Here is a 14,714-nt window from a genome sequence, read left to right on the forward strand (position 1 = left end):
GCGGGACCCACACTATTTTAATATTAAAAAATTAAAATATAATGATATAAAATTATTGATAGTTGATTAGTGGGTCCCATTTAAGAATTTTGTGTGAGATCTGGGTTGGAGTGATTGAGTGCTTATTAGATATTACTATTAAAAAATTATAAACGAGTGATGTGTACATGTGAGACTCATTTAAGAACCCAAAAATGAGTGTCTCCATTGTGGATGCTCTAATAAACTACGTGCAAATAATTTTTTCTATAAAGTTTAAAAAGTAATATTTAATAGTACATATTATCCAAATTCATATCCCAATGTGAATAAAAAAAATGGCCCAAGGACCTGGAATTATTCATCATTTTCCTCTAACGTGCCATCCAATAACATCTTCAGTTCCTATAAATACCATGCTCAACTTCACTAATAAACCACAGCTAGGCAAACAACTTAATTATTTCTTTCTTACACTTGCATTATAATTCATCATGGGTGTCATCAATTTTGAGGAAGAAACCACCTCCATTGTAGCTCCTGCTACACTTCACAAAGCTTTTGTTACAGATGCTGACAACCTTATCCCAAAGGTTGTTGATGTCATCAAAAGTATTGACATTGTTGAAGGAAATGGTGGCGCCGGAACCATCAAGAAACTCACTTTCGTTGAAGGTCAGTATCAATATATTTGTTATATTTCTTATAAGCAAATCTTACTTATTAAGATTTAGGGTTTAGGGTTATTTTAGACCTAAGTTGCACCGACACTTCTGATTGACGGTGCGTCCTGACATTCAACATCGACACGACACTTGTGATTACATTGAATTATGTCATTTTCTCAAAATTTGATCGGCGTTGATGTGTCCGTGTTGTGATTGGTGTCCGTGCTTCGTAGTTTTAGACAAATTCTTGTACCTACTTTTAAAAACCTAAATATATTAAGTAATGGTCATGATATTTATGATTGTGAAATGAATCTATGACATGCAGATGGTGAAACCAAGTATGATTTACACAAAGTGGACTTGGTAGATGATGCTAACTGGGCTTACAACTACAGCATAGTTGGAGGTGATAGTCTTCCAGACACAGTAGAGAAGATTTCATTTGAAGCTAAATTGTCTGCAGGTCCGAATGGAGGATCCATTGCAAAGCTTAGTGTGAAATACTTCACCAAAGGTGATGCTACTCCTAGTGAAGAGGACCTCGAGAGTGGCAAAGCCAAGGGTGATGGTCTTTTCAAGGCCCTTGAGGGTTACTGTTTGGCCAATCCTGATTACAACTAAAGCATATAATTAAGTGCTTATTCATGGTGTGATGTGACACAAGATATGCTATATCCAGTTTGCTTAGTTTGGGTGCCAATGTAATTCTCTATTCCCCCCCTTTCCTTTTGGTATGGAAGTTTGAGTGTGAGATTGTAAGTCATGTGTGCCTCCTTCCAAAAAATTACTTGTCAGTTTTTTTATTAAAGAAATTGTTACTATTTATACATGTGTCTTTCAAATTATAAGTTATACTTATAGTATTAACTTTTTTTCCTGTCAAAAGAAAGTTAAAAATATAGACTTTTGTTATAGTAATTTATCAATTATTTTACATTTATATTATTGAAAACAGTACACTAATTGAACTCAAGTGGTTAATGACCTCTCTAAGACTAATCGTTCGAGAGAACCCGAATTCGATTCTGGTAGGAACTATTCTTAATCAGAATTTACTTTTCTTCCAATCGAACTCTAGACTACTAAGACCTCTTTCCGGAGGAATCAATATGTGAGTCATTGTTAAAAGGCAAAAGTATATGCGGGATTTATTTATTAGTTAATAAAGTTCTTTGTAGATTTTAACCAAACAATTGAGTTCAAGTGGTTAATGAACTATCAAAGGATAAATTGTTCAGAAGAATCTCAATTCGACTCTTGGGTAGAACTATTCTTGGCCATACTTCATTTAGCTCCCTACAGAACTCCAGGTTATCAGGACCCTTTTTTTAGGAATCTCGCTACAAAATTACCAAAGCAAGCATATGCTCTTAGTTTATAGAAGAACTAGAAGACTTAGAGCAAGATACCTCGGGCAATAAATGGGGTTATGTTGTCGTTGAATTTCATTACTGGAATAGGAATCTATCAACAAAAGAACTGAAAATTATAATATGGAGTAACAAATTTGATGCTCTTGTAAACAATGATAACATTGAGAAGGAACCAATTTATGAGAATAGAGTTCAAAAGGACACCAGTGCTACTGCTAAAATGGAGGAGGAGGATAGCAATGAGGGTGCAAGTCCACTGGCCTCAGAGTTTGTGGATGCTACTCAAAATCAGGTTGATGAAAGCTTAGCCTCAGATGATAATGAGGGAAACATCATTCTAGATAGACAGTTAAAAATAACATAGCTGGAAATGAAGAAAATGAAGCAAGATTACTGGTGGTTTTAGAGAAAGAACCAGTTCAACAAGTTATTCAACAAGTGGCTGAAGATGATGTATTCGCCCCTTCTAAACCTAGAAAGAAAAAACAATAACATTAATGGAATGAGCATAAGAAATAGGTCAAATGCATCATTAGGTCCTTTAAGTTTTTAGTTTTTCCCAAAGTCGTCCTTTAAGTTTCAAAAGTCCCAAACAGGTCCTTTTAGTTTTTGAATCCTTTCAAACTCATACTTTCTGTCACTCTCTGTTTAACACTGCCGTTAACTTGCTTTTAGGTTCAAAACGCACCGTTTTGCATTTGCACGTGTTATAAAGGAAAACGATTAGCGCAACGCCTGTCAATTAGAAAGGAAAACGACTTACGAAAAACGCAGGTTCAATTAGGGTAATGAAATTGGGGGAAACGAAATCAACAATCTGAAACACGAATGAGGGAAACAAAATCGCAAGGCTTCTGCAATACAATGGATCAAGGTTTGTTAAAAATGTTTTGTTTTTGCTTTACAAGGTTACAACTTCCTTCATGCTTTACCTGTTCATGCTTTTTGTTCTGCTTCCTGTTCATATGAAAAGTGTCCATGCTTTATATGTGTGTTTACATATATTTTGTCCCACTACTTTAGTGATTATTGTTTGTTTACTGGGTGTTTGTAGTCCCACATCCAATGCGATTGGCTAGGTTTTAGAATATGAATTATTTTTTGTGATTTTGTCTGTGGTCCCGGATGTATATGGTCCCCATGTCGGACATTGTTTAATTTTTTCTTGTTGGATTTTACTTTACAACAGGTAGCATGACCAAACTGTTGTTTTTCATGCACTCTATATCTCAACCTGAATTAGTTCACCAAACTGTTGAGTCACAAACTGTGGGCCATGATGTTGAGTCACAACCTAATGAATATGATGAGGATGTAATCAATGATGGGGGATCATATGAAGAGGATTATTACTTTAGTGATAATAGGTTTGATGATTCTGATGATGAGAATTTATTGGAGGATGAGTTGTTGATAAATGAGGAAGTTCAATCAGAGCCAAAAAAGAAAAATAAAGGAGGGAGGCCTAAGAAAAGGCTTATGCTTATTTCAAATGAAAGGGGACAAAGTAGTTCATCTAAAGAGCTTCAAATTCAACATGAGTCTAGTGATGATATGTCCCTAACAATTGAAAAAAAGAGAAAAAGAAAAGTGAAAGGTTCAAATGAAGAACATGATTCAAGTGAATTGGATACAGAGGATGATGGTGATGATTCAGATGATAGCAACAAAGAGCGTTATCCACCATTTGTCATGCCTAAAAAGATGGCTGATTTTAAGTGGGTGTTAGGAGCCAGATTTGGTACCAAGGTTGAGTTCAAGGAAGCGATTACCAACTATGCTATCTACAATGCGAGAGATTTAAGATTTATAAAAGATGACAAAGAAAGAGTCAGAGTAGGTTGCAAAACTGGCTGTCCCTGGGTTGCAATGTGTTCAAAATGGAAGGATGAGGAAACATGGCAGTTGAGAAAATTGGTAGATATCCATAATTGCACTACAGAGTACAGTGTCAGATTAATGCATTCAAATTGGTTGGGAAAGAAGCTTGTTTCTAGTGTTAGAGAGAATCCTAACATAAGAGGGAGAAAGATTAGTGAAAGAGCACATAACAAGTGGAATGCTGGGGTTAGTAAAATGAAAGCTTATAGGGCTAGAAAGGCTGCAATTGAACTGGTTGATGGATCATTTAAGGAGCAGTTTAGAAGGCTTTATGATTATGGTCATGAGTTGATTAGATCAAATCCTCATAGCACAGTGCAGATCAAAGTTCAACCAACTGAACAAAGTGAAGAAGGTAATGGAGAAGAGTTTATTCATAGACCATTGTTTCCTAGCTTTCATAGGTTCTATGTATGTATTGATGGGTGTAGAAAAAGTTTCTCAAAGTGCAGACGGTTTATTGGGCTTGATGGTTGCTTTTTAAAGGGATATTATGGTGGTATGATTCTTGCAGCTGTTGGCAGGGATCCAAACGAACAAATGTTGCCAATTGCCATAGCAGTTGTTGAAGGTGAAACAAGAGATTCATGGACTTGGTTTCTTGAGTTGCTCATCAATGATTTGGGTGGTAAAGATGTTTGTCAACAAGTGACTTTCATGTCAGATCAGCAAAAGGTTAGTTGATTCATTTACCTTATATATGTTGCAGTAAAAGCACAATTTTAGTTCATTGATATTATGCTCAGTTCAGTGTAAGATTTTTTTTTTCCTTCTTTTGCTAACTATAATTTCAAAACCTTAGGGACTATTACCTGCAATGGATGCTTTACTGCCTGGTGTTGAACAGAGATTCTGTGTTAGACATCTTTACAGCAATTTGAGAAAAAAATGTGCTGGAAAGGTAATCAAGGACCTTATGTGGAAAGCTGCCAAGTCAAGCTATCCACAAGCATGGGAAAAAACCATGAAAGAGCTGAGAGCAGTTAGTGAAGAGGCATACCAGCATCTATGGAAGATCCCACCAAGATATTGGAGCAAATCAAGGTTTACATTTAAAAACACGTGTGATGTTTTAGTGAACAACATGTCAGAGACCTTCAACAGTGTCATTGTTGGACCAAGGGAAAAGCCTTTTGTGACTATGATGGAAGAGATTAGAGGTTATCTAATGGAGAGGTGGGCTAGAAACAGAGACAGATTTTCAAATCTTGAGCCTGGTGCTGTTTTGCCAAACATAACTAAGAAGCTTCTGAAAGAAAAAGAATTAACAAGGTTTTGGATGTGCAGGTAAATTAAGTGTTATGATTTGGATTATAATTTAGTTTTGTAATATAATGTTTTGTAATTTGATGTTGTCATTTATTTTGCTAGGCCATCTGGATTTCAAATATACTCAGTGTATAGAATACACCAGACTGAAGAGAAGTACACAGTTAACTTGCAGACCAAATTTTGTTCATGCAGGAGATGGATGTTATCAGGTATACCTTGTTGTCATGCAATTACTTGTTTCAATGAAAGAACCGTGGACCCTGCAAGTGCCATACCAGATATTTTTAGAAAAGAAGCATATGTCCAGTGTTATCAGCCTGTCATATACCCAACAAATGGACAGAATTTATGGGAAGAAACACCTTACCCGGACATTTTACCACCTCCGGTAAAAAAGATGCCAGGGAGGCCAAAGAAATCAAGAAATAGGGCAGCTGATGAAAAGAGGACGGAAGGCCAAAGAAATAGGGATCCTTCACTCGTTAGTAGGAAAGGCAAGGCAAATAAGTGTAGTATATGCAAAAAATCTGGCCATAAAAAGGGATCATGCAAAGAAGGTCAAACTTCTTCTCAGCCACAACCCACAACACAACCTCAAACTTCTACTCATCCTGCAACTTCATCTCAGCCAACAAGGTCAAAGATGCAGCCTAGGAAGGCTAAATTTTAGATTTATGCCTAAGTTAGATCAGTGTCTTTTTGAATATTTTATTTTGGTATTATGAATGTAATTTGCATCCACTGATGTTGTAGTTGGAATGTTTAATGAGGATGAATTGAATGTAATATGCATCCAACTCTTTTTTTGGAATTATGTACTTTGAAATTATGCTAGTTGAATCATGTAAGACATATTATTGGCCTTATAAATGACATTATTGGTTATCTCAATTATGTTGTAATGCTATGTGCACAATTCATAGGTTGTTATGTGCACAGTTGTGTTATAATCTGCTATGTGCACAATTTTTGATTTATAAGCTGCTAGAGAGTGCCTTAAGAGAGTTCAGTAGGTGCTGCATTTTTGGATCAGCAGAAGAGGCTTCAGCGGCTTGGTTTTTTCTGTTTTCCTGTTATCTGGCGCAAGATATTTATGCAGGTGCTGTTTTGTGCTGTTGAAGCTTTTGCAGTGTTCCTCTTGCGTTGATTTCTGCTGTGCTGAAGCAGGTTTTCTGCTGCGGTTGTGTTGTTCTGTTAGAGCAGCTTCTGTTTTTAAGCTTGCTGGTTTTTTAATTGATTTGTTTCTGGTTGTATTGCTATCACATCTACTTTGCAGTTTAAACTTGTTCCTAGCTGTTGGGGAATGAGTTTTTAGGGGTTTTTTTTTTATTGAGATGGTGTATTGGTGTTGTAAGGTTATGTGTTTTTAGGCCTTGCTTGTACTCTTTTTATTGAGCTGCTATATGCACTGTTATAGGTTGCTATGTGCATAATTTATATGCTGCAAATATTGAAATTATAGGCTGCCAAATTTTAGTGGTCCATGCTGCCAAATTTTAAGGTACATGCTGCCAAATTTGTAAGGTATATGCTGCCAAATTTTTAAGTTATATGCTGCCAAATTTTGGTGAACAACTTTCATTAACTTGTCAACAATTACACAGTACATGAGATCATATCAAATTACAACAAATTACGTAACCACAATTCAACACATTACATCAACTAGATTCTTCAACAAAACACATGACATACATAAACACTAGAGTTAAACACAACACATTACATCACTTTAGACTATTGACTATCCAACCTATTGTAGTGATGACACAAATCACAACTAAAAACAAACAGATAACAACAACCATTTTCAACATATATTTGGTTGATTTTTCTTCATTCTTTTTCTTGGATAGTTTCCTTGTAATGTTCATTATTACCATTTCTTTCTTGCAGCATTCCACACATTGTGTCCCCACCTGTTGTGTTTGTTCTTGTGTTTCATCACTCTTTGACTTAGAAAGCCAATTGAAGTAGCCACACCCAGCAGCATCATCATTAGGCTAAAAAATAAAAAAAATGAACAGGCTTGTTAATAACCAACTTAACAATTTATCAATCAGAACATCAAAGTTACAAGACTTACCACCCATTCTCGACATCCCCAAAATTTCCTTCCCCTATTTGGCCCCATTTTTGTTACTGTGCGAAGAACAGCTGGTTCTTTGCACCAACATTCTATTAAATCTTGATCCTCACTTCTGTTGCGAAGAACAGCGTTACTGTGCGAGGACCCATCTACTTTGTTACGAGAATTGGAAGAATTTGTGCGAAAGGAGGCCATGGAAACTGGATTGAAGTTCTGAAATTTCAAATTGGGGAACAATGGAGTTTAGGGTTATCAAATTGGGGAACAAATGGGTGATGCAAGAAGACACACACTGTTATAACATGCTGGCAATGCAAAACGGTGCGTTTTGAACCTACAAAGCAAGTTAACGACAATGTTAAACAGAGACTGACGAAAAGTATGAGTTTGAAACGATTCAAAAACTAAAAGGACCTGTTTGGGACTTTTAAAACTTAAAGGACGACTTTGGGAAAAACTAAAAACTTAAAGGACCTAATGATGCATTTGACCTAAGAAATATGATACCATGTCAAAGCTAAGGTTCATAACCCCAACTAGATTGGCAGAACAATTTGAGAGGTTTGGCAAACACCCCAACTAGATTGACAGAACAAAGCGTATTATACTCTTATGCTTAAATTTTATTGCAATGAACAAATTTTCACTTCTTAGTTTAGATTTATGAGGATGTGGTCAAAGCGTGATTAAGGAGCTGATCTCTGATTGTTGGAGGGAGAAAGTTATTGGTTGTCCAATGTATATATGTTTTGAACATGAAACTAAAAAATATTGAAGGATAGATTGAAAGGTTGGAACAAAACTGTGTTTGGAAATACTGAAGCTGATTTTAATGTTTTGTAAAATGAGATAGGCACCAATGCCACCATGAATTCCTTGCTTAATAAAGAAAAAATGACTCACAAAGCTTTGGAGAGTTCGTTGAGGAGTTGTTCTAGCACGAGAAAGAAAAGATTAGTTTGTACTTGGAGGGTGATAGAAAAACAAACAATTTCCACAGAATAGCCAAAATTATAAATACTACCAAAATAATATATAACTTCCCTCAAGATTGGAGATGATGTAGTTTCTGATTGAAATCAGATAGGTGACCACATTGTGAAGTGTGAACTATTATAAAGATTTGTTTTCTACTTTCTTTGTTTTGTAGGAACATTTCCTTGTGGAGGAAGTAATCACTAATTCCATTGGAGAGGATACCAATAACTTGCTCACAATGACTCCTTCTTGGCATGAAATAAAGAATGCAATTTTTTGCTTCTCAAGATTGGTGGTTTTTTTCTATCAAAATTACAGGGAAATGATCAAAGAAGATGTCATCAATTCTATCCTACAATCTTTTTTCTTTTTTGGATGGATGATGCCAAAATTCAATGCCAACACATTGATTCTCATTCCAAAAAAGTTCTAATGTTGATACCATTGATCAATACATGCCAATAGCAATGGCTAACTTTGAATTCGAAGGTTATTGCTTATAGGTTAGCACAAATCATGCCAGCTTTGGTTTCATAGGCACAAAAAGGTTATATTCATGGCATGAATGTTAGAGAATGTGTTTGCATAGCTTTTGAAGCCATCATCAATATTTTGCAAACCAAGTATTTTGGTGGTAATCTAGCTCTAAAAAACCATTGTTATGAGAGCAAAAAATATAATATCTCATCATATATCTCTTCTATTTGAACCAGTGTCAAAGATGAGTTTTTGGCCATCAAAGATACCTCTTGTTGGAAGCTAGGCAATGTTGAGCAAATTGATTTCTAGCTTGATGAATTATGTGGTGATCCCTTATTAGAGGTTTTGCAACTCATTCACAACATTCATTCCCATCTTTCTGCTAATGTTCTTGATTTTATTGTTTATCAAAATTGGTATATCCCTTCATATTTAGATAACCAATTTCATGTTTTGAGGTACCTTGTTCAACAAGTTATCATCCTTATTGATGATAAACTAGACAAGCTTGTTTGGAGAGGTGCTACTAGTGGTAACTTGTATTTAAAAGAGGCTTATCTATTCAAATCCAAGCACATTCCTATTCTAGGCTAAACAAAGGATATTTGTTGGTTGGATATCCCTCATGCTAAGTCTCTCTATCTAGACATGCAAAGATGTGACATTTTTGAGATTCACATTTGTAATTTAGATTATTATATGACGTTTTTCTCTAAAATTTGGAGGATTAACGCTAATAAAAAAAAGATAGAAGAGCTTGTTTAATCATACATATATCGAGGAGCTTCTTCAACTTATAAACTTCCTATGATAAAATAGAGTAGTAAATTTCTCTCGTTGAGATTAAGTTTTGTAAGAATTACTTTGCGTAATAAATATATACCAAATATATATTTTGACGGTATATTTGATTTGTAAGATGTATTATTTATTTTTTTGAGGGATTGTAAGATGTATTATTAATTTCACAGTTGAATTAATAAAATATGAAAAATGTTAACAAATGCCTTTAAGACATTGTTTAAGTATTCAAATTAAAAGTAGTCACTTTTACATTAGATATTGTCTAGTTATGACTTTTACATGTGTTTGACTTGTATTTTCAAGACAATTTTTTTTTTGTTTATTACTTAAACAATGTCCTAAGGACATTTGTTAACAAGACCCATAAAATAATCTTTTTTTTAAATAAATTATTATATAGATATACTCATAGGAGTTACTGCTAGAGTAAGTTTCTTTTTTACCATATTGCTAGAGTAAGTTGACTATGTATGTATGTATGTATGTATGTATGTATGTATGTATGTATGTATGTATGTATGTATGTATGTATGTATGTATGTATAACATTATTTTCAAAAAAAGTAAAATTAGTGAAGGAGAAATTTTATTAATAATCTCTAACTAATTAAACTTTAAGAATAGTAAAGATCAATTAAACTTTCATATTTTTCTAACTAAACGATTGAGTTTAAATGAATAATGAAATTTATTTAAGAACAAATTGTTTGAAAGAATTCAAGTTTAAATTTCAAGTAGAATTTTATTTATTCGACCAAACTTCAAATTAGAATGGGAAAAGAAACAATATTAATATTTTTCTAACTACATGTTCTAGAATGGCGTCTAGAGGCTGCAATATTTATATATTGATACAAGAAACAATTGAGAAGGACTGCAATATTTCGTCAAAGCTGAATACTTTGTAGTACTATTATTATATGAGCAACTCCAGAATATCCTCTAATTTGGGTTTGCATTTGATAATGTGTAGCAGAAAGCTACGACTTTCAGAGTGCTATGATTTTGAATATATTGCCGTAGCCTATGGTTTTGTTATTTAAATGCTTCAAAACCAATATTTGACCTGTTCACAATTTCTTCAGATTCACCTTAAAACAAATTCAGATTGAGAGTTTGTTTGTTTTTTTTTTAAAGGGTAACACGTCACTGAATTAAAGATGATTAGTCAAAGTGATATTTATGTGACATTGTATAGGACACATTTTAAAAACACATAAAAACTAAGGTGCACGATATTTGATATTAAAATTTTGATACTAAAGTATGATTTCAGGATAGTTGTAAACATAAATGGACGGATCAACACAGGCAACTTTTTCAAAAAAAAAGTATATATGTCAATGTCATCCTATATTGCTAATATTTTATAGGAAATATTAGCAAATGCTCTCAAGACATCTGATAAGAAGTTTAAAATAAATTTATTCAAGATTTGTGTATTCAGCACATTAAAAAATTAAAAAACAATTTAGTTAATTTTAAATAAAAGTTATCAATTATTTCTATTTTCGAATTTTTAACATGTATCTTAAGGATATAATTTTTTAATACTTAGCAAGACTTTATCAACTTTCATGTTAAAACCCCTAAAAAAACTTTCAGGTCAATAAACTAAGAAGAAGAGTTGTGCCAAAAAAAAACCTAAGAATATAATTTGTATGTTATCCTAAAAACTTTCAAGTCAATGTACTTAAAATAATTCATCCTAAAAAAAGTTAAAATAATTCAAAACCTTGATAAAAGACTAGTATGTTATCTAAGTGGTGCTAATAAGAAATAGGGTTTAAATCCTACTCGTGACACTTGAATTATAGTCATTGGTGTCACTGTTATTGATAATATTTTCTTCGTAAAAATTAAAATTATAAATATTATACAATAAAAAAATCCCATTGAGTCAAGTTTGTAGTAAAAAATCAATTTTTTTTTTAAATTATCAACAAACCCAAATAGTGTTCATAATCTTTCAATTTTTTTTTGGATGAACTCTGATATCTTTCATCTAAAATCGAATCTCTAACCAAATTCTTAAGAAATCTAGTTATTTTTCAACCCTGCCACACTATAATGGTAGCTTTCACATGTAACCATTAGAATTTATGAGAGGACAAATATTATACATTGTGCGAGGATATGTTTATTTTATAGACGTCGTTTGCATTTGGAATTTAGACTGCATTTGGTCCTTGAGGAGAGAAAAATTAGAGAGATAAGAAAAATGAATAGTAGATTCAAGAATTTTGTGAGTCCAAATAAGTTTTTAACATTAAAAATAATATTAAATAATATTATCCAAATTCACGTACAATGTGAATAAAAAATGGCCCAACGACCTTGTATTAAACATCATTTAGGTCTAAACAATACATCTTCAGTTCCTATAAATACTAGACTCAACTCCACATAAACCACACAAATAATTAAGCAACTTCTTAATTATATTTACTAACTAATACTTCCTTCAGTAGCAAGTTAGCATATTATAATTCATAATGGGTGTTTTCAACTTTGAGGATGAAACCACCTCTATTGTAGCTCCTGCTACACTTTACAAAGCTCTTGTTACAGATGCTGACAACCTTACCCCAAAGGTTATTGATGCCATCAAAAGTATTGATATCGTTGAAGGAGACGGTGGCGCCGGAACCATCAAGAAAATCACTTTTGTCGAAGGTCAGTATAAATATATGTGTGTATTTTTTTGATTATTATAAAGAATCTAACTGCGAAATTCACACGGATTAAGAGAAAAATTGATTCACTATACAGATAAAATACAATTTATAAAATATATGAGAGTGTTTAGTAGACACTCTTATGATTAACATATTTGGTTGCTAATTAATTGGTTTGAGAAAATATTTTCTATTTTTACTTTAATTATAGAATTACCACTTTACCGTTTATCAATTTTTTTATCACTTTCCTAGTAATTGTGACACTTTGATGTTAGTAGAAGAATAACCACATTGATTTGGTATACTTGAAAAAGGTTCCTAGCACAATATGGACAATTTAACCAAGGTTGTATTAAAGTAAGTTTATACTTAAAAAGATAAAATAAAATGAAGTTCTTATAAGAAAAGTAAATTTCCGCTTAGTGATCTCATTCTTTATGGAATAGGTCATCCTTTTAACGGTATATTTGAAAGAATGCTAGAATATTCTTTTGGTGATGTTATTTTGTTCTAATCTGAGTATCAGTCAGGAAATAAGTATAGTTTAGTCAAAATTATCTCAAATTCTCCCGAACAATTTGTCTTTGACTAAAATCAATTAACTATTTAAACACAATTGCTTGATTAACTGGAACTTGATTATTTTATTGATGATATCATTACTAGTATTATATAAGGATTGTTCATTAGTTTGTTTTTTTATATATAAAATAATAGGTCCTCCTTTTAACCAATGATGTGCAGATGGTGAAACAAGTATGTGTTGCACAAAGTGGACTTGGTAGATGATGTTAACTTGGCTTACCACTACAGCATAGTTGGTGGTTTTGGGCTTCCAGACACAGTGGAGAAGATTTCATTTGAGGCTAAATTGTCTGCAGGACCAAATGGAGGAACCATTGCAAAGCTTAGTGTGAAATACTTCACCAAAGGTGATTTTGCACCAAGTGAAGAGGAACTCAAGAATGGCAAAGCTAGGGGTGATGGTCTTTTCAAGGCTCTTGAAGGTTATGTTTTGGCAAATCCTGATTACAACTAAAGCATATAATTCAGTGCTTGCTTGCTTTATACATGGTGTGTTTTGATGCATTTTATTATATCATGTGTGCTTGATTTGGCTGCCAATGTAATTCTCTCTTTTTTTCTTTTTATTTCTCTCTATTTCTTTCCTTTTGTTGTGGAAGTGTGAGTGTGAGATTGTAAGTCGTGTGTGTACCTTGCTTAAGTAAATTATAATAATATATTTCTTTTTTACTTGATCTCCTTTTGAATCTTTCCTTTCAATAAATGGACTTGAAAGACCAATCTAAAACTCAAGTTAGACTTTCTTAGTTGATAGGTTTAAGGATACACATGTGTAATTTAATATGCAATAAATGTATGAGTGCAAATTGATACAATAAAAGGCAAATGTTTATCATATGAGAGTGGGTGCGTTATTTGGTAGGTAAGTTTTATGGAACGGAAATGAACTCGTTTACATGAAGTTTGATTATAATATTTATAGACAAGAAAATAAACTAATTTTTAACATGTATAAGTGTCATGTGTCTTCTAACTTCCCTAAAGACTTCTTCTATGAGATTCATTCTTATATTTTGAATCTTTTGCACTGAAAAATCATCAACTAGAAAGTGTGAGATTCTTTCTTATATTTTGAATATTTTACTAGAAAGACTTCTCAGATACACTTTGATATGACACAAGGAACACATTTTAAAAAGATCGGAGAAATAGAGAATCAATAAGGTGTGAATACAAAGCTCATTTACGAGTTTCATTGCACAAGCGTCATGATATATTTCCAAGTGAATGTCGAGTTGCAAAGTTTGTTCTTGAACAAAATAATGTTTTGCTGACCCGATCATAAGTGCGATTTTTGCTGGCTTACCGAACAATCTCAAAATATGTTTTTGAACGATCTTTTTTGTTAAAAGAAGGAGGGCTTTTAGTTAGACAATTGATGTGTGTAATAGAACTATAGAAAAATGTGAAGTATGGGTATCTTCCATTTATTAAAAAGGACATTCGTAATCTTTTTTCGAGATCCATGAAAAAAGTTGAAGGAAGTGATGTTATGGATCTTCTCAAGTATTGTGAGGATGCAAAAAAGAGTTGCTCTAAATTTCAGTATGCATAAACATTTGATAAAGAAAGAAGGTTAGAGCATATATTTTGGGGTTCTTGTTTTGATTGGTATAAAAAAGGTGATGTTGTTGTGTTTGATACTACATACAAGGTCAATTCTTATAAAGACCATTCTTTTTGGATGTGCCATCAACAAAACATAGATTTTGCATATAGCACATCACGTTTAAGTTTATTTCTTGGTTTAATGCTATACCTCGAGACAAATATTCATTATATGTGTTTTCATTTTTTTTGGTGGGATGAAAATCACAGGAAGATCAGAGAGTATCAATGCATTTATTAAAGGATTAATAAACTTCCACATAACTTTAAGTGACATTACAAAGCCGATAAGAAATATCAGCATCGTTTCTCA

At 33.0% G+C, this 14,714-nt stretch overlaps 3 protein-coding genes and 1 pseudogene across 4 annotated transcripts; 3 read left to right on the forward strand and 1 right to left on the reverse strand.

The window, feature by feature from the left end:
* The first annotated feature begins 417 nt into the window (after window positions 1-417).
* On the forward strand, window positions 418-1,475 carry LOC146945327 (disease resistance response protein DRRG49-C). The gene is made up of 2 exons (XM_085747848.1): window positions 418-654; window positions 976-1,475. Exons 1-2 carry the CDS (start codon window positions 474-476, stop codon window positions 1,269-1,271), a joined length of 477 nt encoding a protein of 158 aa, XP_085603974.1. The 5' UTR covers window positions 418-473; the 3' UTR covers window positions 1,272-1,475.
* Window positions 1,476-3,202: 1,727 nt separating this feature from the next.
* On the forward strand, window positions 3,203-6,067 carry LOC146945328 (uncharacterized). Its single transcript, XM_085747846.1, has 3 exons — window positions 3,203-4,579; window positions 4,707-5,191; window positions 5,276-6,067. Exons 1-3 carry the CDS (start codon window positions 3,218-3,220, stop codon window positions 5,844-5,846), a joined length of 2,418 nt encoding a protein of 805 aa, XP_085603972.1. The 5' UTR covers window positions 3,203-3,217; the 3' UTR covers window positions 5,847-6,067.
* A 671-nt stretch (window positions 6,068-6,738) lies between these two features.
* On the reverse strand, window positions 6,739-7,729 carry LOC146945329 (uncharacterized). The gene is made up of 2 exons (XM_085747850.1): window positions 7,263-7,729; window positions 6,739-7,179 (listed from the first exon to the last, which is right to left on the reverse strand). Exons 1-2 carry the CDS (start codon window positions 7,458-7,460, stop codon window positions 6,904-6,906), a joined length of 474 nt encoding a protein of 157 aa, XP_085603976.1. The 5' UTR covers window positions 7,461-7,729; the 3' UTR covers window positions 6,739-6,903.
* A 4,211-nt stretch (window positions 7,730-11,940) lies between these two features.
* LOC146945330 (class-10 pathogenesis-related protein 1-like) lies at window positions 11,941-13,467 on the forward strand (annotated as a pseudogene). The gene is made up of 2 exons (XR_015028020.1): window positions 11,941-12,203; window positions 12,953-13,467. The product of XR_015028020.1 is annotated as a class-10 pathogenesis-related protein 1-like (transcript).
* Window positions 13,468-14,714: the final 1,247 nt, after the last annotated feature.

Source organism: Medicago sativa, chromosome 2, assembly GCF_051527215.1.
Source record: "Medicago sativa cultivar Bolivia chromosome 2, Bolivia_mono, whole genome shotgun sequence".
Taxonomy (NCBI): Eukaryota; Viridiplantae; Streptophyta; class Magnoliopsida; order Fabales; family Fabaceae; genus Medicago; species Medicago sativa.

Coding starts and splice junctions, on each gene's coding strand:
- LOC146945329 (XM_085747850.1), bottom strand. CDS start 7,460: ATGGCCTCCTTTCGCACAAATTCTTCCAATTCTCGTAACAAAGTAGAT. Junction 7,180..7,262: donor GGGGATGTCGAGAATGGGTG/GTAAGTCTTGTA, acceptor TTTATTTTTTAG/CCTAATGATGATGCTGCTGG.
- LOC146945327 (XM_085747848.1), top strand. CDS start 474: ATGGGTGTCATCAATTTTGAGGAAGAAACCACCTCCATTGTAGCTCCT. Junction 655..975: donor GAAACTCACTTTCGTTGAAG/GTCAGTATCAAT, acceptor TATGACATGCAG/ATGGTGAAACCAAGTATGAT.
- LOC146945328 (XM_085747846.1), top strand. CDS start 3,218: ATGACCAAACTGTTGTTTTTCATGCACTCTATATCTCAACCTGAATTA. Junction 4,580..4,706: donor TCATGTCAGATCAGCAAAAG/GTTAGTTGATTC, acceptor TCAAAACCTTAG/GGACTATTACCTGCAATGGA. Junction 5,192..5,275: donor ACAAGGTTTTGGATGTGCAG/GTAAATTAAGTG, acceptor TTATTTTGCTAG/GCCATCTGGATTTCAAATAT.